The sequence below is a fragment of the Grampus griseus genome (assembly GCF_964374135.1).
Source record: "Grampus griseus genome assembly, chromosome: 5".
Lineage (NCBI taxonomy): Eukaryota > Metazoa > Chordata > Mammalia > Artiodactyla > Delphinidae > Grampus > Grampus griseus.
In genome coordinates this window covers 64,795,625-64,823,291 of record NC_138998.1, presented here as the reverse complement: position 1 = coordinate 64,823,291, position 27,667 = coordinate 64,795,625, and the positions used below count along the sequence as shown (strand labels likewise).

General features: G+C 39.2%; 1 protein-coding gene across 1 annotated transcript in view; it reads right to left on the bottom strand.

Moving 5' to 3' along the window:
- LPP (LIM domain containing preferred translocation partner in lipoma) overlaps positions 1-27,667 on the bottom strand; it is a 565,263-nt gene that overhangs the window by 423,660 nt on the left and 113,936 nt on the right. Inside the window, exon 4 of the mRNA XM_082654321.1 lies at positions 24,059-24,259. Coding sequence (XP_082510447.1) covers positions 24,059-24,251 — 193 coding nt within the window. The 5' untranslated portion in view covers positions 24,252-24,259. The remainder of the gene's footprint in view (positions 1-24,058; positions 24,260-27,667) is intronic.

Below are 27,667 nucleotides of genomic sequence, written 5' to 3'. Positions count from 1 at the left end.
TACACAGCTCTTGGGTGTGTAGGATTAAATGTCCCAGGTGCTCAATGGATGTTTGCTGAATGAACAAACGAAGGAGTGTTCAGATTAGGCTTTTATTCCCATTTCTGGAGGCTCCTATCCACTCCCCCAGCACCCACCGCCTCCCGCTTTTATTTCAGTAGAAAGAAAAAGAAATGGTTACAAGTTCTTTGCTAAAGGTTTTGATACCCTCAAAACAGACTAGGATTTTTTAAAAAAATAAATAAGTTTAAGAAGTAACAAATATTCTGAATCTTTGTCCAATGCACCCTCCCTAGTTTATGTTTCCTATATACTACCTCGAAGAATCAGGTAGCCAGCCATTCACCCATTCTCACCACCTGATCCCAAGCTTAACTGGGACGAACTATTTTGCCACACTTCTTGCCACACGGCCAAGTTCCTATATCATCTCTAGTATATATCCATAGCCATCATGGCCGTCAGATTCCTCTCCTGGTATCTCCTGATATCTAAACTTTTATCATTAGAACCTCATGCCTTCAGTTTAAGGTTCTGATTTCTATTCAAAATAGAAGTCCTTCTGGCAAGGTTCCACTTTGGCATACTCTCAAAGACATAGACCTCCCTCTTTCTGATAGCTAGTTAGCTAGCTGGATATGAATATACAGATATAGGTAGATATATATCTGTATCTCAGTGTGAGCACATTTAACAAATATTTCTTGTACAGATTTTGGGAGTCAGCATACAAAATACAACAGAAAGATCATGAAATTTGGATTTAGAGATGGCTGGATTCAAATCAAAGATTCATTATTCATTAAGCCAGGAGACATCAGGCAACTTATTTACTACCTCTCTAAGCCTCAATTTCATCATTTGAACATTTGAAATATTAGTACCAAATTTCAAATAATGATATAAAGATGATATATCAGAGACCTGCCATATAGTAGACACAAATAAAATGTTAGCTTCTTCATGAACTATATGTAGTTAAGAACATGAATTTCTATCTTGCTCTGGTGTAAGAAAAAGAATGTTTGAGGATATTAGCCTAGAATGGAAGACGTGAGAGGGCATGCAGGCGGGTGGCAGAGGAACACGCGAGGGGCACACAGAATGGAGAGCCTTTAGCCCATTCCATGGCCTTACTAAACGCATGATACTCCATGGGAACAATTTCACTCCACGCCTCTTAGGAGTAACCAATTTTATGCAATTTCTGTAGCTGAATCATAGTTTCATACAATTTTAGAACAGGAAACGAAGAGATAATATTGTTCAATCTCACTGTTTTACAATTGGGAAAACCAACCCCGGGTGGCTCGCTGATGTACATAGGCCGTAAGTGCGTAGTTAGGAAGAGTCCTTTCCACTGGACCACACTTCCCTCTGGTTAGCTCTTGTCATGTGCAGTGGTGGCCTTCTTGATTGGCTGGAGCTTCCCTTTTGGTGTAGCTAAGGTAAAAATGTCCTTTATTCTGGCAAGTTATTTGTTCTCTCCTTTCAATTGAATATCCACACAATTCTGAGGTTGCATTCAGAACAAAGTCAAACTTTGCAGTAGATCCTAGCTATTAACTAGGATTCATGGTGCTTTATACTCTGGGGAAGAAATAACAAGTACTACTAGGGTTGAGTTTATTTCTGAAAACAGAATGTTTGAAGGGCACTTCACAAATGATGCCCATCTTCTAACTACAAGCCTTTGCCCTAGCATTCCCTCTGTGACTCTAGCCTTGCCCTTCCTCTACTTCCAGCAAATGCCCAACTAAGGCACTGATCTACTACCAACAAGTGTCCTGGCAGCTGTTGAAGAGAAGGAAAATTCCTTGTAACACCCAAAGTGAGCACAGATCCTAAGATATCTCCATCTTCAACCTAAGGCTGATACTGTTTTCCAGGATAAGAGGCACCAATGCCCGATGACAATTTCAGTCTACAGCTGGCAATATTTTCATACAGGTTAACTTTTATCTGGGCTATATCCAATGTAGAGCAAACTGCATGGGACACACTGCTTAGGAATGTTATAGATTCACCACTCGCAAAACATGATGCCTCAAAAAACCCTATCTTTTTTTTTTTACATCTTTATTGGAGTATAATTGCTTTACAATGGTGTGTTAGTTTCTGCTTTATAACAAGGTGAATCAGTTATACATATACATATGTTCCCATATCTCCTCCCTCTTGCGTCTCCCTCCCTCCCACCCTCCCTATCCCACCCCTCCAGGTGGTCACAAAGCACCGAGCTGATCTCCCTGTGCTAAAGGGAGCTATGGCTGAAGCTCTCTGAAACAGTAACATTATTTGGAATCTAAGATGACTGAGAGAAAAAAAAGAACTTAATTATGACATGGTTAAATGAACTGAAAGGAGACTATTGGCACAAATAAAATCTATATACCCCCCAAAATATCTACATTGAGGTGTGGGGGGGTGTTGGAGGGCTCAGTGCCACCAGTGATGATGTAAGAGTGTTTTCAGTTTTATTGAACTTGGCCTTATCTATGTGACTTTGAGTTTGAAGCCTGTGCCTATGCCTCTACCTTGTCAGGTTGCCACAGGAAGATCTTAGAAGTTTCAGGAAACAATCTCGCCAGTACCTCCTCTCCAGATGTCTCTGGGTGTTGAGTCATCTGCCTCTATTACTCTAACTATGAATTCTTTACATTCTAAACAAATACATGGGATGGTAAATCACAAAGGTAAGTATAACTGTGGAATGAATGCTGCCACTTCATCACCTTAACTCACAGGCTGTTTTAAGAGTTTTGATGTTCACTTTTTCAACTAACCAATGTTTTAGGCATGCTACAACCAGGTAGGGGTAGCATGTAATTGCAACACATGAATAACAAATCACTGGCATAGGCAGAGGGAAAGTAGCAGATTATCCTTTGCCCTTAAGAAAAATACAATAAAAAGAATAAAAATTAAAGGTCTGTAAAACAACTTGAACCCATGAACAAGATAAACCAGGGAAAGCTATTGCAAAAAACAATTACATGGGCAATGCTGATAATCTTCTTGATAATCTTAGTTTTGCCTTTACTATTACTCATTCTGAACTCTAACTTTTCCAATTTGTCTCCTCAAAATGTAGACTTGCTTGAGTCCCGTGAACTCCCAACTTATTTATTGAACTATAAATCCTATTTGCCCTCATCTAGCTACTTAATCTAATCACAAGAAAGTTCTAAATTTATTTGTTGACCTTACTACCCCCCAAGACCTTGTATTCTTTTCCATTTATAGTGAAAGAAAAAGAGTATTTTCAAAAGTATACACATGAATTTTTTAAAAGTCAGCCATAATAATACCACATAGACTAGTCCTATAAGTAAGCCTGACAAACTGTGCTGAAATTGTAACGGCAATCCTTGGTACTTGCACCTTTGTTTAGGAAAAGGAATTCTCTTAGAGGATTTTGCCATTTTCTATCTGCACTCAGTAGCACTAAGTTCTGTTCTGGGTCCTGACAAATGACGCTTTCCAGTATAGGCTAAATATAATGAAATAATTAAAAGCTTTAGAAACCCTACAATGTAACTGTTCAGCTTGAAGGGGGGTAAGAAGATGGGGTGAGGGACAAATCACTATCTTGTAAGGCTCCAAGGGCTCACAAAGGGAAGAGGATTTTTCTTCGCAATTCACCTGAATATAGGAAAATATCTTTTAATCCAAAAGAAACACGAGTGACTCTATAAATAAAATATGCTCCCACCTCCACCATATATTAAAGCCAAAGCAAACTTCAGATTGTCTAAGGGGACAGATCTACAACAGGGGGATTGCTACTGAGTCTTATGTCATTCTGGAGGGCTTGAGGGTCGTTATTTTGTTTTTGTTCTTGTTTGTGTGGCTAGAGAAGTTCTGTTATCTCTTATTAAATTTGTGCCTAGGCATTTTAAGCTTTATTCCCTCTGCTAAAGGGACCTTCTCTCACTATATTTTCTAAACTATTGTTACATTTAAAACTATCAGTTTTGTATATTTAATTTGAGCCACCTTCATAAATTTCATACATATTATTTATTCAGTAAATATTCACTGAATGCACCTTAATCGTGTTAGGCACTGTGAATTTAATGGTGACCAGCATTCCTGCTGGTTCCTGCTCTTAAGGCCAAATCAGCTAGTTGGCAAGGTAACTCTGATGATGCCTCACTAGAATAAGTGCCTGCTTAATTTGTTTCTCTGTTCGCTCTTCACCGTTCCTTTCCCAGAGATTCATAACTTAAAAGTGGTTCCCTTTAATGACAACTGGATCACAACGAGGGAAATGCAATTAGATTGTTACAGATTTTTCCCCCTGAGGGTACATGCTTACAACATTAAGTACTAACTAAACTCCATGACAAGAGATTATAAATTTATAAGACTAAGTGATATGGCCACTGATTTTATGAAAGCAGACTTCAAACCAGAATAAAGATGAACTTTCCAAAAACTCAGAACTGTCCAAAGACAGAAAGGCCAGTTTCAGTTTCCTGCACTAGAAATATTCAAGAAAAGCCTGAAAAACACCTTGTAAGTGACAGTAGAAACTCAAGTATCAGAAGAGAGACTGGTCTGCCTCAGCGGTTCTAAAGCTTCGAAAGTGTCTTAAAAAAAAAAGAAAAGGTGCCCAGATCAATTATATTAGAATATCAGAGGGTGAAGGCCAAGTCTTGGTATTTTTAGAAGCTCCCCAGGTGATTCTTTTGCATGTCATGAGGGTAGAGAACAACTGAGAGACATTTAAAGCCCTCTGCAATAGTGTGTGGGCCGTTTTCTAAAATGTTTGTAGATTTTAAGCTCCAAAGTAAAGGGAAAATATGGTAGAAAGACAGTGGCATAACCTCTTCCACTTTAGCAGGGTCATCAAGGAGAAAGGCAATAGGCAACAACATTGGCTGTAATAAAAGAGCCCAAGTTCTAAGATGGGTTCATGAAGGAGAAAGGTCAGAGCTATCAGTAAGTAATACATTGAATGCAGACAGAGAAAGGGAGACACACATTTTGAGATTCCAGAGACCATTACTCTCTCAGGCTCTATATGGAAAAGTTGTACTGAGTGAGATATGCATTCCAGATTGTTGGGAGTTCTTGTCCTTTTCTTCCCTTTATTTATTTATTTTTTAAACCAGAAACTCCCCAGTCACAGTCTCACCTCTTCCAAAGCTGCAGTTATGTTAATGAGATGTTTGCAGAATTCACTGGAATTTTGGGAAGACTGGCAGGAGAAACAGCTTAGCAAAATTATTTTATCAAGGGTAGAGCTGTGGCTTTGGGTATTGAAAACAGATCTACCAAAGGCATAAAAGCAAATGTAAAATAAACTCAAGGCCCCCACTGAATGTCTATGATTTCCAAGTACCATAATATGCTAACACTATAACACTAGAAAACAGCCTATTTTTAGTTCTTGAGGTTGTTTTTGAAAATCACTGTGCCACTGAACCTTTTTTTTTTTTTATACTACATCTTTTCCATCCCTTCAAAATCAGTAATGATTATTCACCGAGATACCCTATAGCCAAAGGCAACAGTGGTAATAAGGTTGACAGAACCTGGGAAGGGAAAAGTCCACCTCTCCCCTTCAGTGGCTCAGAGGAAGAGAAAGGTAAATGGGGAATAGAAAGGTAAGCACATTGGTCAAGGCCAGAATGAAAGCTGGCACTGGCCCCAAGAGAAAAATGCAGAAGTTCTGACTCTCAGCCTTATTGCAAACCACCAGCCATTCTCACTTCCCCTGCCAACAGAGCTGACTTTTGCCAGGGAGGGAAGAACTAGTTTCACAAACAATTATCACAACAAGAAACAGGGTGGGGTATGAAGGAATCATAACCATGGTGGATTGTTTTTTTGACTATATGATCACTGCCAGGCTTTCAAAAGAAATCAATTTGTTCATTCAACATTTTACTAGACCAGTTTATAATAAAATCAAATCAGTAATTGTTGCTTGCGTTGATGTAGCTGAACTTTCTGTTTAAGAGTACAAAAAAGCTCCAGAGGATGGAGAGGCAAACTTGACCCAAACAGTTAACCTCCAAAATATAAAAGCTGCCAGAAGAGCCACCACAAATGAACCAGGGCAGGAAAGCAAAAGGGGATTTTCTACAGCCATTAATTGCCGTATTACTATTATTATCATTATATAACACAGTAGCATATGGGGAGTATTAAATGGTGTACTTTCCAAAGAAACTCTGGCCAACTGGGTTAGGCAATGGCCTCCTTGAATCAAAACCTATTGCTCCTTGAGGCTTGCATAGCTGCCTTGATTAAACACAGCGGCAGGCTGCAGTTGAAGGGATGATTCTTCTTTTTTTTGAAGGGAGGTAGAACAGAGTAATTGCCAGATGTTTGCAATTTTAGCTATAAAAAGATGGCTGCTTTCCATTCCTGAGTATGTTGAATCTTTTTTTTTTTCTTTCTACCCAAGCTATTGTGGTTCGCTAAAATAGGCCACTGCACTGATGAATCATCATTCAAAACTGCAATAATGGAAGCAGAACAAATATGACATTTTAAATTCACATATAAGAGAAATAAGTAAAAATGTATGGGTAATAATTATATGCTAGGCAACAGAAAGCATATTGCAGTATAAAGAACTCAAGAATCTCCTCTTGACTATTTTCTACCTGTAGGACCAGGTATAGTCAATTTCATCACAGAACCTCCATCTCCTCAACCATCAGATGGGAATGAATACCCCTGCATGGTTAGAGGAAAGAGCCCATGCCTTATCCATCTCCATGCCTCGCCTTACATATGCACGGCCCAGAGGAGATGTGCTAATAGATATAAATGTGTATCAAAACCATATATCATGAGATAATGGTGTATGTGCATTGTATGTTATATTGTACATTCACTGTAATTTCTAATATAATTATTAGAACCTGCACCACCATCACCACCAAATGCTCGGTTCTCTCTTCAGACACTGCCTCCTACATTTGGCAAGAGGAAAAGGAAACCCTGGCTTTTATTTAAGCAGCATTAATATTACTGGCTTGGGAGACTGGTGACCTCTTAGGCAGGGATGTTGTCTTTCTTAATGAGTGAGTTAAGTAACTCTTTGAGGATTTGATGACATGTGGACCCTTTCCCTGAAAAAGACATACACATGGAGACCAAGTTTAAATACAATTTCAGGAGACAGGCTAAATTCCAAGTATGAATCCCAGAGATAAATGGGACCCAACATAAAATTCCTAAGCAAATTAATTAATTATTTTTAGGTGATGATATAATTAATAACAACTCTAAAATCTCTCTGCCTCATTTAAGAATTTAGAAAACAAAAGGGTTTTTAAATTAATAAAAATGGTTTACTTTATACAGTTTGCTTTATATAATGTTCACTTATGTTATTATCTGTGATACTAGTTCAAGAATAAAAATGTTCCTTCTTAAAGAGATACCATACATATGAATCCTTTTTCTTCCATATTGACATGGTTAAAGTAAGGCCTCTCTCTGAGAAAGGTGTTTTGCAAATTCCAAAAAGGACATATAAACACATCACAATTCTACCAGGAATAAGACAAGCTGATCCTAAAATGTCAATTAGCAAAACATTATCATAGAACAGATAAAACCATGGTTATTTTAAAAAATAGCCAGTAAGAATTATATTTAGAAAATTATGATTAAAAATCTATAGATGAAAAAGCTATGGATTATTACTCCCAGGGTTAATGCTCAAGCTTTAATTTTAATAATAATAATAGCAACAATAATGCTGGCAGCTTCCATCCATTTCACCTTTATTTTGTGCCAGATACTATGCCAATTTATTCACTTAATTTTGAAAATTTGAGATACGTGTATCTCTATTTTAATGTAAGAACATATTGAGAGAGCTTAAGTAGCTACTTAACCTAGTTAGCCCAAGTTCCTAGAGAAGTAAGGGGTAAAATCCAAACTTGAACCCAGATCTATCTGATGTGAGTCTATGTGCTAAACCACTGCCTCCTCTGAGCCTCCCCTCTTTTATCCTTCCAATCCTGTCCCGGCCCCAAGTAGACTCTTCTTTCTGAACCCTCTGAGTAGTTAACCATAAAGCCACTTCACAGACAGAATTTATAGCTTTATATTGTTAGTTACCTGATCATTTTCATATGGCAGGTTTCTAATGAAAATATAAACTGCTTAAGGGCTAGCATGTGTTTTTACTCTTTCCCTATCTATTATAGAGTTCTGTTCAATAAAAATGGCATAAGGTGCATCTGAACTGGGCCGAGTAGGGGAACTGAAGTAAAGGCAGAGGGTAAGATATGAAAATGCAAATTCAGTCTACTGGGAACCATACTGGGTGGGTATGAATGACACCTCAAATGGTGATGTTTCTAGATACACATCATATAACTTGGAGATTTCTTTTTCCAGTAAATATTTTTTTTACAAAGGAAGCACTTAATAAACTACAAGTCATTATTATATATGAACAGTTCAATAACAGAAATATCTGCAAATTTAAATGTCATTTTAATTTCATTTTAATGTCAGTAAAACTACCAGTGACATCAAACAAGTCTAAGCAAAATGACATAATTCACCAGAATTAATGGATATTTCAAATGGTTCTTCCAAAGGCCCTCTGAAATAATGTCTTCTTGGTAATGACTTACAGAGATTACTTTGGCTGTTTTATACTTTCATACCTCATCCCATACACACCCATGCACAGGTGATTCTAAGTAATTTTCACATATTTTTGGACAAATTCAATTTTCAAATATCTCTGAATGGTAATGACAAGGGAAAATAATTGTGAGAATTTTCTTCTTTTAAAAAATAATAATAGCATTAACATGAGATGCAATGTAGTGCCAAGGAAAACCTCTGGACTTGGAGTTAGGAAGCAAGGATTCAAATCCCAGCCTTGCCCTGTGCTGGCTGTTTCACTTTGTATTATATTCTCTGTAGACTGAGGGTGATGATACCCATCTTTTATAGTGTAACTGAAAGATTAGGTTAACAGTGAAGCAGATGAAACAGACTAATAAATCCACTAAAAAGTCTTTCACATCGTTACAACGAAGTTCTCCCAGAGAAACTGTTTTAGTAATAGCAGTGGTCAACAATTATTATGCACTGGTTATTGTATATTACCAATGCTTTACTTAAGGGAAACACTCAAGTTTGGTCAAATGTGGCTTCTACATTTATAAGCTTTGCTGTGAGTCCTCTGAATCTCAAATTGTTCATTTGTCTCTAGGAACCTTAATAATATAGGAACCATAATAATGTTACAGGATATGGTGGTTATTAAATTAGATTCTATGTGGGAAAGTGCTTCAAAATCTATTCACACACACACACACACACACACAAAATCTTTAAAGCTGCAAGTTATAGTGAATATTTCATAATAAAGTTCTTCCTTCACTGCTTCCTATTTTCTCAGGATCACCCCAAAAAGGAGATAAACCAGAACCAAAAAGAAAAAAATGTTTTAGTTGCCTCACATCTCACATTCTTAAGGATGAGTGTTTGACTACGTAAAAAAGGCTACTTTGACCTAGACTGGGGAGAATTAAAAGAGACTTGGTTTTTTTCCCCTGCTTTTTGGACTTAGCATCTGTACAGACAGAAACATTTCATTCTCAAGCATGATAGACGCTTGGAGAGAAATGGCCTGATCCTTCTGGCCAAGACCACCAGGATAGTAGCTCTCGCCCATGGTGTAATAAGATCAGTATGCTTTGTTTCTTGGTGCTTCCTGCCTGTAGCTACCCAACTTCCTGGAGCTATTCCTAGAGATGTGTGTCAAAGCACACGATATGCTGAGTCTGCTCAGAGTGAAGTTACTTTGCTCATATTGCAAAGTTCACAGGAGCCCCAATGCACCACCTAAGGACGTCAGCAAAGAGCTGCTAAAATTACAAGGGTCAGAACCGGTACCTTGCTCTGCGTTTGCATATGCCGTTCCCTTTGCTTGGCACATCATGCTGTCCACCACCCTCTTCTGCCTGGCTAACAACTAACTCACTCTCCAAGACTCAGCTCAGATGTCCCCTCTTCTGTGAAGCTTTCCCCAATTCCTCCTACACCACATCCTTCATCTTCTTAAGGGCTTACAGAATTCACAGAATTCAACTTCTGCTATTATATGTCTACCTTTACTAGCAGACCATCTATTCTGCTTGAAAGCAGCAAGATACAGAACAACATACAGAATGGATAGTAAGAGAGAATGCTGGAAGGTCAAAGTGCTAGCAGGGTCTAGGTGTCACACCTCAGGGATCTGCCCTCCTCTCTCTCTGGTGCTATCCTCAGCCGTCCAGTCTCTGGATACTGTAAATTTAAGGAAGGATGATAAAAATATAACAGCATGATATTTCTTTCTTTTACAGCTCCTAGGGTCAATCATTGTTCCAGGGTATGATTTCTTTATATGGCACATTTACCCAAAGGCTTAGGTGTCGGATTTATTTTTATAATATTCATAATGAATCCATTTATAGATGATTTACATAGGCCTGTTGTGACCCAAAATCGGCTGACATTTCAGGCATTGTTACCTGAAGTTACACAAGAGCAAGTGCTCTACAATGAAAAAGTTTGGGCACTGCTGAGGCATTCTAGAAGAATCTTTTTTATTTACATCTTCTTCTGGTTTTGGATCCCAATTAAAATTCCTTGGAACAACATATGAAGGAAACTGGTATTTATGGTGAAAAGCACAGCATCATGAAGGACGATTTGAGCCCCTGAATCGCTACATTGTTCATACGATAAAAGATGCATAAGACTTCCACAGCCACTATCCTTTACTAAGGAGAGAGTCTGTACCCACAGGACCTGGAGAAGGTTCAAGGGCATTAAAAGATTGGCCCCTGGAGTTACTGAAATAAACAAATGGTTCCCAAACTTTGGTTGAGTGTCAATCAGAATTATCTGGCGAGTTTTATTTCATTTTGTTTTAATGCAGATTTCTGGGACCCATGCCCTGAGATTCTGATTCTGTAGGACTGACATGAGCCCCAGGGACCGTGGTTTTTTTTTTTAATGTTCCCCAAGTCTTTCTGATGACTGGCCAGCTTTGAAAAACACTGGTGTAAACCACCTTTGTAACAGGGATCTTCAAATGGTGCATGCAAGATGGCACCTTGAGAAGGACAAGAAAACATTAAGAAATCTACATGTATGTATTTACCCTATTGTTGTGAAAGTTTTTATTTTAAAATATAGACTCACAGAAAGTTGTAAAAATAGTATAAAGGGTCCCATGTACTGCTCACCCCGCTCCCCCAATGGTAACGTCTGATAAAGATACAATACAAAATCCAAGCCAGGAAAACTGACATTGTTTCATTACTGTTAACTAGCCCTTATTCAGTTTTCACCATATTTTAACCTGAATTCCTTTGTCTGTGTATATAGATCTATGCTATTTCAACTCATGTACAGGTTCATGTAACCACCACTGCAATTGAGATACAGAACTCTTCCACCACCAATTCCCTGTTGCTTTTTCTTGGTATGAATTCCCTGCCCCACTCCATCCCCAATCCTGTCCCCTAACAACCACTAATCTGTTCTCCATCACTAGAGTTTAGTCATCTCAAGAATGTCTTATAAATGGAATCATACGGTATATGTAATCCTTCAAGACTGATTTTTCTTTTTTCATTAAGCACAATGCCCTTGAGGTGAATCCAGGATGCTGCCTGTATCAATAGATCACTCCTTCTTATTAACGAATAGTACTATTCCACTGTATGCATGGACCTGAGTCTATTTAAACATTTACCCATTGGAGGACATTTGAGACGTTGCCAGTATTTTGCCATTATGAAAAAAGTTATGAACATTCATGTACAGGAGTTTTTGTGAACATAATTTTTCATGTCTCTGGATTAAATGTTCCAGGGTACAACTGCTAAATCATATGGTTAGTACACATTTACGTGGGTTTTAAAAAAAAAAGCCGCCAAAGAGTTTTCCAGAGTTATTACACCATTTTACATACAACTACCAGCAACGTATGAGAGATTCAGCTTCTCCACACCTTTGCCAGCATATATGATTTTTTATTTTACCTGGCTTAAGGGTGTATGGTGACGCCTTATTGTAGTTCTACATTTATTTTTATTCTTGAAAAAGAAATTAAGCTTTCTTCACATTTAAAACATGGAGTGAAAATTGTATCACACATTTATAGAATTTAAAAATGAAGATTAAAGAGCACCTCACCACACAATATTGCATTATTCACAGTGTTTGGAGTCAGACACGGATGAGGAATCGACCACCTCATGAAGGCATTCACTTCAGCAGTTAATTAAGCTGACAGGTTACAAAATAAAAGAGATTTTTGTCAACAATTCAGGAATTCGTTTTTGTTCTAAAACATCTAATCCACTCACTCTATGCACATACGTTAATTCTATCACTGTAGATTCTAAGCAAGTCACCCAAAACACTTCAGTGACACAGAACAGTGGCCATAATGGAAGGATCCACGGGATCCAGACTCAGCTTCACCACTTACGGTTCTGTAATATTGAGCAAACCACCTGACCGCTCTGAGCCTTGAAAACTGAGGTACTAACCCCTGTCTGTGTTCAACAATTTTGATTTGTTATTTACAGCATTCCTAGAGAAAAGGTCCCATACCTCCTAGAAATGGATTAGGGAATTAACTATCCTTATCTGACCAATGAGATTGTATTAGATAATTTTAAAGATTCATCCTGGTTCAAGAATTTTATAATATATATAAAACTGAGCCACTGTGATTCCTATCACTGTTATTAGAGGTTAATACTGTTTACCAGTATTTATATTATTAGTAGTAATAATTATTTTTATATTACTATATACTTATTAGTCTTATAGTACTAGTATTATAATTTAGAAAAATTATTAGTAATAGTGTGTATAAAATTATAAAATGCATTTATTAAATAAATACTGTTTTATAATTTTATAAATATTACTTAATATTAATAAAAGCAACTAGTTATTTTTATTATAATAAGAAATACACTCTATGAGGGCAGAGATCAATCTCTGTTTTGCTCATTACTTCAGCCCCTAGAAGAGTGTCGGGTACAAATTCTGTTTTAAGTAAATGATTGTTTAATAAGTATGCAAAAGTACTTTCTAGAGTCGTAAGGTATTTTATAATTTATAAAACATTTTTACACTCACTGTTATATTTGATCCTCAAAACAATCTGGTGAGATAACTAATATTAACAACTAGTTTTATAAATTAAGAAATATGGAATAGAAAATTGTAATGCCCAAGGTCAAGTGGTGAAACTGAGGCTGGCATGTAAATACCCTGACCACCAAGTCAGCACTGAACCTTGGCTCTTTGCAGTGTCAATAAGACCTATGAATATTTAGTAAGATCTGATTTCACGATTTCACCCAAAGAATTACAAGTTCTTTCCTCTTCAGGAAGGTGCAATGTAAAGATCAAATTAATACAATTATTACCCAACCCTTTAATGAATGAACAGCTTGTCCTTTTTCCCCCTGAGGCTCTGAAAATTAAAACTCATGTACTGGCACTCCACAGTGATAGATGAGGCTCAAGATGCTTACCCTGAACCAGAAAAGGGACATGCCAGTCAAACTCGAGTCTCATTAGAGTTCCTGATGTTTCAGTGAAGCTGCGACTGTCCTCTTGACAGACCATGCATGGTTATAACAAACAGTCTGAGAAGTCGCGAGTGTTCTTCTGTGATGGCTGGCAACTTAACAGGGCTGTCAGAACTACATAAAGAAGATGTTTCCCATTTGTACCTCCAAAATCACAGGCCAGATTCACCTTTCATGTCAGGGAAGAGAGACGATAGGACTCCAGAGACAGGAGCGTGAACTGCAAGTATAAATATTTTAACATCACCTTGTTCAGAGCTCACCGTCAGTCCTTATATATTTTCTACTACCAATTATTCCAGATGTAAAAAAGAAAAAGCTTTTACTAACTGTAAGAAGAGAAGCAGCATCAAATTGGCTTATATGGGCAAGATTAAAAATGGCAGAAAAAATCCATTCTAAATTACTTCTTCAAATATATTGCCATAGGTGGCCATCCGTTTCCCTCACATTCTAGCCATCTGTTGAGAAAACAAATATGTGCTGCCTGACCAAGTTACATGACTTCATATCACTGAAAGCTAGTTGTGCACCAAGTAACAATAATCAGACTCATCAATTCCTAGGAACCAAGCCCCAACTTTGTCTCTTCCAATCTAAGTCAGTGGAGACCCAATGGAATGAGCACATTCAGGGCCTGAGCTCTGGAGCCAGTTCAGCCCCAAACTCTTGGGTAACCTTGGAAGACATTCTCTTCCCTCTCAGACTCAGTTTTCACATCTGACAAGTAAAAGAATTGGCCTAGAAAACCTTCAAACACTTTTCTAGTTCTGCTGCGCAAAGATTTTGTGGTTAAAACATGAAGAATGGCTCTGGCAGGAGAGTGGAATGGAAACAAGCTTGGCTGCCATTTCCATCAGGGGAGATCAGTTGCTTATGAGGACGTTTGCTCTGGTTACTATGTTTACCCCAGATTATCAATCACCTATAACTATTCCCTCTCCATAGAATGGGTTAGTAACCTCAGGTAGTAGAAAGCACAGAGAGATCTAGTAAAAAATTTCCAGGCTTAGGACCCTCACTGAATAGAATTCACTTCACCTATTCTGATTTGACTTTACAAGTCAAGGTGAAGCAATGTAGGCAAAGCTTGAAAACAGAGGCTTTATGTTTTACAGAAGTGTGTAAGGTGATATACATAGGAAAAGTTTGTGAAAAGAGCAACCATTTTGAAATTAATTTCAAAGAAAAATCATGAAATAATAAAATAATGGAGTTAAAATAGATGAGGCTGTCTAGCCCAATCTCTAATAAATAGAAACCTTTAAAATCAGCAAGAGCCCTAGATATAAAGAATAGAGCCTAGCTCTACAATTTTACTAACTACATGATTATGGAAAAAGTTATTTCACTTCTGGTAGTTTACCACTCAGTAAAATGGCAATAGCATCTGTTCTACCTAACTCAGAGAGCTACAGTAAAAACTCTCTTTTGAGAATTAAATAACAATAAATATGGAAGTGCTGTATGAACTACAAAGGAGTGTACAAGTAAAAGGAATTCTACTGAAAGGGTCACCTGGAATTTGTACCCTATCGATTCATTTTTTTAAAAATCTTATATAAAAAATATTTTTTAAAAGAAACTTGAGACACTGGAGAAAGTCAAACTCAAGCCGTAAGATAACTCCAACTTTACAAACTTGCAAACTTTACAAATCATTCTGTATGATAATCTATTGTAATGAGGGATACAAAATATTATCAAACGTCATTCAGCCAAACTATTGAGAGAGAGAGAGACAGAAACAGAAAATTTCCAACTGCCAGAGTTACAACAGTAGGAAAATTTCAAAACCATCTCCATAAAATAATGTATTAGTACAGGAAAAAAGCTCACGTACTTTGGTATCTACGAAGGACAAAAAAAAGAAAGATCTATATCCTATTCTGCCATCAAAGTCTAAGGCTCTGAGGAATTTTTGAAAATTTGAAGCAAAGAAAGGACCCTGATTACAGGAAAAAGAACACTACTGCTGGGTGGGGCTAATGGCAGACTCCAGGAGGGCTCACGCCAAGGAGTACTCCTCAGAACTTCTGCTGCCAGTGTCCTTGTCCCCGTGGTGAGCCACAGGTGCCCCCCACCTCTGCAGGAGACCCTCCAACACTAGCAGACTTTGTGTCGGGAAGCAAGAGCAACTACAATCCTGCAGCCTGTGGAACAAAAACCACATTCACAGAAAGATAGATAAGATGAAAAGGCAGAGGGCTATGTAAAAGATGACGGAACAAGATAAAACCCCAGAAAAAAAACTAAACGAAGTGGAGATAGGGAACATTCAGAATAATGATAGTGAAGATGATCCAGGACCTCAGAAAAAGAATGGAGGCAAAGATCGGGACGATGCAAGAAATGTTTAACAAAGACCTAGAAGAATTAAGAACAAACAAACAGAGATGAACAATACAATAACTGAAATAAAAAATACACTAGAAGGGATCAATAGCAGAGTAACTGAGCAGAAGAACAAGATAAGTGACCTGGAAGACAGAATGGTGAAATTCACTGCTACGGAACAGAATAAAGAAAAAAGAATGAAAAGAAATGAAGACAGCCTAAGAGGCCTCTGGAAAACACTAAAGGCAACAACATTCGCATTATAGGGGTCCCAAAAAGAGAAGAGAGAAAGGACTCGAGAAAATATTTAAAGAGATTATATTCGAAAACTTCCCTAACATGAGAAAAGATATAGCCACCCAAGTACAGGAAGAGCAGAGAGTCCCATACAGGATAAACGAAGGAGAAACATGCCAAGAGTCATAGAAATCAAATTGGCAAAAATTAAAGACAAAGAAAAATTATTGAAAGCAGCAGGGAAAAACGACAAATAACATACAAGGGAACTCCCATAAGGTTAACAGCTTATTTCTCAGCAGAAACTCTACAAGCCAGAAGGGAGTGCCATGATATACTTAAAGTGATGAAAGGGAAGAACCTACAACCAAGATTACTCTACCCTGCAAGGATCTCATTCAGATTTGATGGAGAAATTAAAAGCTTTACAGACAAGCAAAAGCTAAGAGAATTCAGCACCACCAAACCAGCTCTACAACAAATGCTAAAGGAATTTCTCTAACTGGGAAACACAAGAGAAGAAAAGGACCTACAAAAACAAACCCAAAACAATTAAGAAAATGGCAATATGAACATACATATCGATAATTACCTTAAACGTGAATGGATTAAATGCTCCAACCAAAAGACAAAGACTTGCTGAATGGATACAAAAACAAGACCCATCCAAATGCTGTCTACAAGAGACCCACTTCAGACCTAGGGACACATACAGACTGAAAGTGAGGGGATGGAAAAAGATATTCCATGCAAATGGAAATCAAAAGAAAGCTGGAGTAGCTATGCTCATATCAGATAAAACAGACTTTAAAATAAAGAATGTTACAAGAGACAAGGAAGGACACTACATAATGATCAAGGGATCAATCCAAGAAGAAGATAAAACAATTATAAATATACATGCATCCAACATAGGAGCACCTCAATACATAAGGCAACCGCTAACAGTTATAGAAGAGAAAATCGACAGTAACACAGTAATAGTGGGGGACTTTAACACCTCACTCACACCAATGGATACATCATCCAAACAGAAAATTAATAAGGAAACACAAGCTTTAAATGACAAAACATACCAGACAGATTTAATTGATATTTGTAGGACATTCCATCCAAAAACAGCAGATTACACTTTCTTCTCAAGTGTGCACAGAACATTCTCCAGGATAGATCACAGCTTGGGTCACAAATCAAGCCTCAGTAAATTTAAGAAAATTGAAATCATATCAAGCATCATTTCTGACCACAACGCTATGAGATTAGAAATCAATTACAGGAAAAATAATGTAAAAAACACAAACATAGGGAGGCTAAACAGTACATTACTAAATAACCAAGAGACCACTGAAGACGTCAAGGAAGAAATCAAAAAATACCTAGAGACAAATGACAATGACAACACAATGATCCAAAACCTATGGGACGCAGCAAAAGCAGTTCTAAGAAGGAAGTTCATAGCAATACAAGCCTACCTCAAGAAACAACAAACATCTCAAATAAACAATCTAACCTGACACCTAAAGGAACTGGAGAAAGAAGAACAAAGAAAACCCAAAGTTAGTAGAAGGAAAGATCAGAGCAGAAATAAAGATCAAAGCAGAAATAAATGAAATAGAAACAAAGAAAACAATAGCAAAGATCAATAAAACTAAAAGCTGGTTCTTTGAGAAGATACACAAAATTGATAAACCATTAGCCAGACTCATCAAGAAAAAGAGGGAGAGGACTCAAATCAATAAAATTACAAATGAAAAAGGAGCAGTTACAACAGACACCACAGACATACAAAGAATCCTAAGAGACTACTACACGTGACTCTATAGCAATAAAATGGACAACCTGGAAGAAATGGACAAATTCTTAGAAAGTTATGACCTTCCAAGACTGAACCAGGAAGAAATAGAAAATATGAACAGACCAATCACAAGTAATGAAATTGAAACTGTGATTAAAAATCTTCCAACAAACAAAAGTCCAGGAACAGATGGCTTCACAGGTGAATTCTATCAAATATATAGCAAAGAGCTAACACCCATCCTTCTCAAACTCTTCCAAAAAATTGCAGAGGAAGGAACACTCCCGAACTCTTTCTATGAAGCCACCATCACCAGACAAAGATACTACAAAAAAAGAAAATTACAGACCAATATCACTGATGAACATAGATGTAAAAATCCTCAACAAATTACTAGCAAACAGAATCCAACAACACATTAAAAGGATCATACACCATGATCAAGTGAGGTTTATCGCAGGGATGCAAGGATTCTTCAATATACAAAAATCAATCAATGTGATACACCATATTAATAAATTGAAGAATAAAAACCATATGATCATCCCAATAGATGCAGAAAAAGCTTTTGACAAAATTCAACACCGATTTATGATAAAAACTGTTCAGAAAGTGGGCACAGAGGAAACCTACCTCAACATAATAAACACCATATGTGACAAACTCACAGCAAACATCATTCTCAATGGTGAAAAACTGAAAGCATTTCCTCTAAGATCAGGAACAAGACAAGGATGTCCACTCTCACCACTACTATTCAACATAGTTTTGGAAGTTGTACCCACAGCAGTCAGAGAAGAAAAAGAAATAAAAGGAATACAAATTGGAAACGAAGACATAAAACTGCCACTGTTTGCAGATGACATGATATTATACATAGAGAATCCTAAAGATGCCACCAAAAAACTACTAGAGCTAACCAATGAATTTGGTAAAGTTGCAGGATACAACATTAATGTACAGAAATCTCTTGCATGTCTATATACTAATGATGAAAAATCTGAAAGAGAAATTAAGGAAACACTCCCATTTACCACTGCAACAAAAAGAATAAAATACCTAGGAATGAACCTACTTAGGGAGACAAAAGACTTGTATGCAGAAAACTATAAGACACTGATGAAAGAAATTAAAGATGATACAAACAGATGGATATACCATGTTCTTGGATTGGAACACTCAATATTGTGAAAATGACTATACTACCCAAAGCAATCTACAGATTCAATACAATCCCTATCAAATTAACAATGGCATTTTTTACAGAACTAAAACAAAAAATCTTAATATTTGTATGGAGACACAAAAGACCCCGAATAGCCAAAGCAGTCTTGAGGGTAAAAAACGGAGCTGGAGGAATCAGACTCCCTGACTTCAGACTATACTACAAAGCTATAGTAATCAAGACAATATGGTACTGGCACAAAAAACAGAAATACAGATCAATGGAACAGGATAGAAAGCCCAGAGATAAACCCACACACCTATGGTCAACTAATCTATGACAAAGGAGGCAAGGATATACAAATGGAGAAAAGACAGTCTCTTCAATAAGCGGTGCTGGGAAAACTGGACAGCTACACGGAAAAGAATGAAATTAGAACACTCCCTAACACCATACACAAAAATAAACTCAAAATGGATTCGAGACCTAAATGTAAGACCGGACACTATAAAACTCTTAGAGGAAAACACAGGAAGAACACTCTTTGACATAAATCACAGCAAGATCTTTTTTGATCCACCTCCTAGAGTAATGAAAATAAAAACAGAAATAAACAAATGGGACGTAATGAAACTTAAAAGCTTTTGCAAAGCAAAGGAAAGTACAAGCAAGATGAAAAGACAACCCTCAGAATGGGAGAAAGTATTTGCAAACGAATCAACGGACAAAGGATTAATCTCCAAAATATATAAACAGCTCAATATCACAAAAACAAACAACCCAATCCAAAAATGGGCAGAGGACCTAAACAGACATTTCTCCAAAGAAGAAAAACAGATGGCCAAGAGGCACATGAAAAGCTGCTCAACATCACTAATTATTAGTGAAATGCAAATCGAAACTACAATGAGGTATCACCTCACACCAGTTAGAATGGGCATCATCAGAAAATCTACAAACAACAAATGCTGGAGAGGGTGTGGAGGAAAGGGAACCCTCTTGTACTGTTGGTGGGAATGTAAATTAATACAGCCACTATGGAGAACAGTACGGAGGTTCCTTTAAAAACTAAAAATAGAATTACCACATGACCCAGCAATCCCACTACTGGGCATATACCCAGAGAAACCGTAATTCATAAAGATATCCCAATGTTCATTGCAGCACTATTTACAATAGCCATGACCTGGAAGCAACCTAAATGCCGATCAACAGATGAATGGATAAAGAAGCTGTGGTACAATGGAATATTATTATACAATGGAATATTATTCAGCCATAAAAAGGAACGAAATTGAGTCATTTGTAGAGACATGGATGGCTCTAGAGACTGTCATACAGAGTGAAGTAAGTCAGAAAGAGAAAAACAAATATAGTATATTAACGCATATATGTGGAACCTCGAAAACTGGTACAGATGAACCGTTTGCAGGGCAGAAACTGACACACCGATGTAGAGAACCAACATATGGACACCAAGGGGGGAAAGTGGCAGGGTAGGGGTGGTGGTGTGAGGAATTGGGAGATTGGGATTGACATATATCCACTAATACGTATTTAAAAAAAAAAAAAAACAACTACTACTGCTAGTACTTTAAAGACCAAAAGAAAAATTGCATCATCTCATTGCTCTCATCAGTCTAGAACAGAAGGTGATGGGACAAAACCATATATACATACCAACTTCATTCCATAAAAAAATATGTAGACACTTAACATGGTAAAATTTGCAAGAAGACAAAACAATAAAAAATATATATGGGCTCATAAGCATATAGTACAGGACACAAAGAGGTATTTGGAAATGCAGGGGCATTCCAAGAGACACAATTGAAAAAAAAAAATCAATGAAAAATGAGAACAATTGTAGTAAAATAAAAAGACCCTAAGGGCTAAAGAGCTACTAACTTGGAAAAAAAAGTACACCTACTCTTAAATGTGCGGAAGCCCTTAGAGAGAGTTATTAGCAGAATACCTTGTAAAAAATTATAACACACGGTATCACATAAATATAAGTTGATGTGGAAAACATATGGATACTTTCTCTACTTTCACAGTCAGAAATCAAAAATGAGAAAGCAAACCCCAGAGATTACAGACATAATACGAAGGTGAGAAATGTAATCGGTAACTTCAAGGTAGCAGTGGTTAAACAAATCCTGGGCTAAAAAGCTCAAGGAATGAATGGGACGACGAGGTAAAAGAAATTCAAACAGAACCATAAAGCCTAAAAAGTGGCTAAGAAGCTCGAATCTGTGCCTGGAAAAGCACGCGCATATTGCTGTACTTTACTATTATCACCGCAAACATCATTGAGTAGCTACTAGGTGTCAGGTGTCCTGCTGGAGGCTGTTGGGAGTAAAGGCATGAGTCAGGCAGCCCCAGTCTCTAAAAGGTCCGAGTCTACCAAAGGAGACAGGACCATACACAAGTAAGTCTATTAGAAGGACAGTCATGAAAAGGACTGTATGAGACACATAGAGGTTATGGCTGAGGGACAGAGTAGAATACAATACAAAGTCCTGATAACTCTGGACTCAAACAAAGGGGACCCGAGGACTGGTACCAACTTGACCACAAGCAGGCCGTGCATCTCTGAAAAAAACACTCACACTCTCTGCACTGCAGTTCTCATCTTTATACCAGCGAAAGGTGGACTGTGTGATTTCTGTTAGTTCTACACTCTGTCTTTGTGGCTGAGGTTCTTGGAAGTCAGGGCCTGAATTAAGCTATGAATGTTAAGGCTTTATGGGCTAGAAATTGAGGGCGCGTATGTACATAGGCAAAGAATGGCAATGGCGTAAGCTGAGACAGGAGACCTCATCAACTCACGCGGTAAATGAAAACTGTGTTACCTACTACCTGGGGATTTCACTAATGGTACAGAACATTCTAAATGGACAAAAAAAGAAAATGGATATAAACTTTAGAAAGTGTATAAAAAATTAAACAAAAATAACATGAATTATAAAAACACTGAGAGCAACAGAGGATGCGCTAACATTTAAATTAAATATAAAGGAAAGCAAATCTTACACTTCTAACAAATATCATGTCATAATATATAGCAGATGAAGAGATGGAGCTATATTTTAAAAAGTCTGAATATCCATGAACCTTTATCCACGTTTGTCTTTAAAATGTATATATGCAAGGGAAATTTCTTCCTTTACGTATTCAAAAAAGGTTGTATTAAAAAGAAAAGAGAGATTGGCAGAATTGCAAGAAAGACTCAAGACTTCAGAAATTCAGCGAGACTGAGTTGCTTCGAGAGAGGATGCCACATTCCAAACTGTTTATTGCAAGAGAAGAATTACTGAGCAGTGCACTCACCCATGCAGCCATCCGCCACCCATCCAAATATATATACACATAGGAACATACAGACATACATTTGACCATACACAATCATTCCCACTAAAAACACAGTAGCATAATAAGAGCCAAGAGGAACATAAGGATGAGTGAGAAACCACGTCTTGTTGCTTAAATGGGGAAACAAAGCTTACGTTCTTATAAGGAAGTAGGGAAGTATCACCATCATATGGGGCCTGAGTGCCACATATGCCAGGAAGAGAAGGACCAGCAGCATAGCAGGCTGGGTGAAGACCACAGCCTCACTTCAGAAACTTTGTAGCCACAAAACCACAGAGAATGTCACCTCTCTTCTCTAAGCTTCCATTTCTTTATGTGAAAAAATACTTAGTTCATGGGGTTATAGGGAAGGCAATAAAATGACAATGAAAAGCATAGTGCCTCACGCGGACTATCTGGTCAGTAGTGGCAGATTAAGAAGAGCAGGAGGGGGCTTCCCTGGTGGCGCAGTGGTTGGGAGTCCGCCTGCTGATGCAGGGGACACGGGTCCGTGCCCCGGTCCGGGAAGACCCCACATGCCACGGAGCAGCTGGGCCCGTCAGCCATGGCCGCTGAGCCTGCGCGTCCGGAGCCTGTGCTCCACAATGAGCAGGAGGAACAACAAAAGAAGTAGGAAGGTGACAGTCAGAATAAGATGTATGTGGAAACCCAGGGAAGGGAGTGATTGCTTCGGATCTAGGTCAAGTCCAGACACTGGAGAAGGTGATACAAATAGGATTGTGACGGGTGACAGAAGGGTGTGAGGTGGCATGTTAAGAAAGAACAAACAGTTGAGCAAAGAGCTGCAGAGGATCAGAGATGATGCCACTGTCCCTAGAGAACCAGCTAGACAGTGGGAGAACCTCACAGAGTCCAGTGACGAGGATGGGGCATCTCCATGCAGGAAGAGTCGGCCAAGGGGACAACTCACCGGCATTCACAGCACTCGTGGTGAATCTGACCCCTCGTGGAGGGGTCTGAAGTGCAACCATTACCTGCTTCTCTCCTCCCTCTCACATACGCCAACACAATATAGGACCTGCCCCATCCTGCCCCTTGGGTGTACATCGACTGTCATACCCGTTAGACTTCCTCACACCTCTGCCTCCTTCTCTGTAAGAAACCGTGTCTTTATTCCCTTCACATTAGAGGGGAGTCCACTGTTTGGCATCATTTTTGGACACATGTCCAATGGCAAGGGGGAGGGACGACTGGGTGGTAGACACATTTCTACAAGACAGTGGGATGGGGATGGAGGACACAGCAGTAGAAGAGCACTGAGCTATGAATGAAGAGATGAGGGTTCTAGTTTTAGCTCTGGCCCGAACTCACTGTATAACCATAGTCATATAACCCCTAAGAGATCTCAATCTTTATTCCCCAAAGAAGAGCTGCCTAGATGGTTACTTGATGCCTTTTAACCTTTGACAGTCTATACACTATGATAACCACACCACAAATTCTTGAGCTACCTTGTTGCAACACAACATTGTACTACAAATCACTTTTTATTATACTGAACTCTCCCATTTGGGGCACCCACCTCTGCAATCCTTCACTCACCTTCACCGCCAGGTTGCTTGTATGGGTTGTACTTCGGCTTTGGAGCAACGACGGGGGCAAACTTCTTCGGTGGTTGTTGTGTGGACACTGAAATGCTGGGGGTCCCAAAGGAATGGGTGGTCTCCATCCGGGCAGACACATGGCCAAGGGGCTCAGGAGAGCTTTTGGGTGGCAGCCAAGATGGGTGAGACATTGTTGAATCTGGAATTAAAAAGAAACAAACAACAGTTGCTTTTAAAGAAACACAAAAATAAAGGCAATATACTTCACTTCGTTATTACTTCTTCTTAATCCATACTTAATAAAATCTTGAAAAAGGACTCTGAGAAGGAGAGAAGGAAGGAAGGAAGGAAGGGAGGGAGGGAGGGAGGGAGGGAGGGAGGGAGGGGAGGGGGGAGGGAGGGAGGGGAGGGAGGGGGAGGAAGGGAGGGTGGGGGAGGGAGGGGAGGGAGGGGGAGGGAGGGGAGGGAAGGGAGGAAGGAAGGGAGGAAGGGAGGAAGGGAGGGAGGGAGGGAGGGAGGGAGGGAGGAAGAGAGGGAGGAAGGGAGGGAGGGAGGAAGGGAGGGAGGGAGGAAGGGAGGGAGGAAGGAAGGGAGGGAGGGAGGAAGGGAGGGAGGAAGGAAGGGAGGGGAGGGGAGGAAAAAAAGTAGGAGAGTTATGAAAAACTTGCCTTAACTGGAGAAGAAGAAAAATTGAACACTCCCCTCAACCAATCTAGAATTCCTCTCTTCCAACAGTTCCCTATTTTAGTGCCTAGGACTCTTCAGGAAATAGACATGAGTAAGAAATGGTCCCTAACCTTAAGAAGTTTCTATGGTAGGAGAATCTTATACTAGCAAGGTTGGAAAAAAGCTTCAATTTTATTAATAATCTATTAAAATGATTACCACATCAATTAAATGGTGGTAAGTTACCTAAATGAGGTGATATTATCTAAATGAGGTAAAAAATAAAGTGTTGCTGGAATGTAGAAAAAGATAAGATCACTTCTTGCAGGGAGCAGAACTAAGACCTCATTAATGAGGCAACCTTCAGACTGGGCCTTGAGTGCTGAGTAGAGGTCAGGCCCCAACAAAGGAGGCAACCTTGCATGAGCAGAAAAGCACATACTTCAATTTAGCGTGGCTGTGGGGGAATAAGGAAAAGTAGCCAGCAAAAGAACTAAAAATGTGGGATGCAACCAAAGCACTGACAGCTTTGCATGCAAGCTTGAGGAGTTTGAATTTATTCTGCAGGCATTAAGGAACCCCCAAAGGTTTATTCTTGAAACAAGGGTATGACTAATGCATGGCAGGACATTTAAAATGATCCCTCTGGCAGGAGCAGTACTGCTCCCCACCAAGGGGCACTTGGAAATTGCAAGGAGGGACATTGTCTGCCACAATGCCTAGGACAATTACTGGTACTTAGTAGCCAGGGGCTAAAATATTCAACCCCTATAATGCACAGGGCGGCCCCGTATAACACCCATCAGGAACTCTGCTGAGCGGATACCATACAGGACCTCTAGGAAGAACTCAGCTAGGAAGGGGATACACCAGCCAGTCCAGGGGCTATCCTACTGGGATTAAAAGATACTCTGTGAGGAAAGAAGAACGATGTCCTGGTGTCAGGGTAAGCCAACCAACCCTACAGGCAGCCTGCAGGCTGGGGCCAAGCCTCACAGACTGCCACTGAGGAGGGCTCTCCAAGTCTGATTGCAAGAGCTCTCCAGCGCGGGGAGGCCCGGAAGGCTCCCTCACCCTCTCCCAGCCCCAAATCCATCCCATAATTTATTAATTGGACTGAATTAATTGAGAGGCCTCCATAATTACCTCCAGATGTCTGTAACAACAAAGAAAACTGGAAATGCAGGAAAAAATAAAGGCCTCAGCACGTGGCATGGCCAGGGAGAGATGGGGCCCAGCGTGGCCTGGGTAGCATTACACCACGCCAGGAGGGGTGACATGACCCTGAGCAGCCCCGCTGCCCTTATCTGCTGTCCCAGGTTCCCCTGCTCCCTGTCCTTAACTCACAGAGTTTCATGACAACCAATGAGATGACAACATTAAAGTGGTTTTTTTGTTTGTTTTGTTTTGTTTTTGCGGTACGCGGGCCTCTCACTGCTGTGGCCTCTCCCGTTGCGGAGCACAGGCTCTGGACGCACAGGCTCAGCGGCCATGGCTCACGGGCCCAGCCGCTCCACGGCACGTGGGATCTTCCCGGACCGGGGCACGAACCCGCATCCCCTGCATCGGCAGGCAGACTCTCAACCACTGCGCCACCAGGGAAGCCCTATTAAAGTGTTTTATATACTGTCAAGTGCTAAGCAAAATGAGGGGAGGAAAATTGTTGGAGGTGTAGGTCTCTCAATCAAAGAGGATGACGTGAAGCAATGAGGAAGCCTCTAAATTAGGAATCAGGAGGGTTCTGTTACTTAAGCCAGTGGGGACACTGGCTTTTCACTCTGGTTGCAGGGCCTTATTTTCCTCCCCTGCACCTTGTACACATGCTAATGTACACAGACACTTGGTAAATTGTAGGTTCCTTGGAAGAGCGGGGATCATATTTTATACATCCCTAAACCACCATTAAGGCCCAGCACAAAACCAATACAGAAAAACAACTGTGAGTCTGGTTTACCCCTGGTTCTTAAAACTGGCTGCACGTTTAGAAGTCTTGGAGATTTTTTTTTTTAGATACCAAAACCAAGCTCATCTTTCAGGCTTGAGAAACTTTAATTTGGGTTTTGTTTGTTTAATTGAGCCTCAGTTTTCTACTAAAAGGGAATAAAGTGTCTGTTCTACTCTCAACAAGACCAAAGTGAGTGTAAGTGGGGAACAAGTAGGATAAAATAAAGATTTGAACATTTTAACGTGCCCTGCACATTTGTAGTATAAATTTTATTTGTGGATTTTTTTTAAAATGGGTTAATATTATCCTTGCAAATTTTCTATAAATCTCAAGTTATTCCAAAATAGAAACTTTCAAAATGGGTTAATATAGGATACAGTGATTTCTAAAGCAAAGAGGCACATTTCCAGAGCAACCACACGTTGCCAATTGACTGTAGAATCCTGGCCTTTTCAGAAATTCTGCAGATATAAAGGAACAGGAAACTTCTGGGAGAATATGAAAGATGAAAATGCAAGTATCCATGTGCAAACCATGGACCCCACCATATTTTCAGTTACCCCAGCACCATAGAGCACCCTTCCACTGTACTCTGCATGGAGGCAACCCCAGTGACACCCCCAGTGAGTGCCAGGGTCTGGCCAAATACCTGTCTGCATAAGACCTTAACAGCATTTTCTCAAGCCTGTCTTCTATATGTTACCAATGGCCCGGTGACAGCACTCCCGGGATTTATAATGAAATTTAATGACCCTGAAGACTTGCTCATGCTGTGTCCACCATCTATAATGCCATTACTTTCTACCAAGTACACCCCCCCCACTTTTTGTTATCTTGACCAAGCTGAAATGTCTCTGATGCTGTGAACATTTCCCTAGCTCCTTCCAGAAAGAGTAACTTAATTCCCAGGCTCTTGTTTCATACTAATAACAGTCCACATGTAAGCTATTTAATCACCTGCCTATCTACCCCAATAAGCTGGAAGTTCCTAAGTGG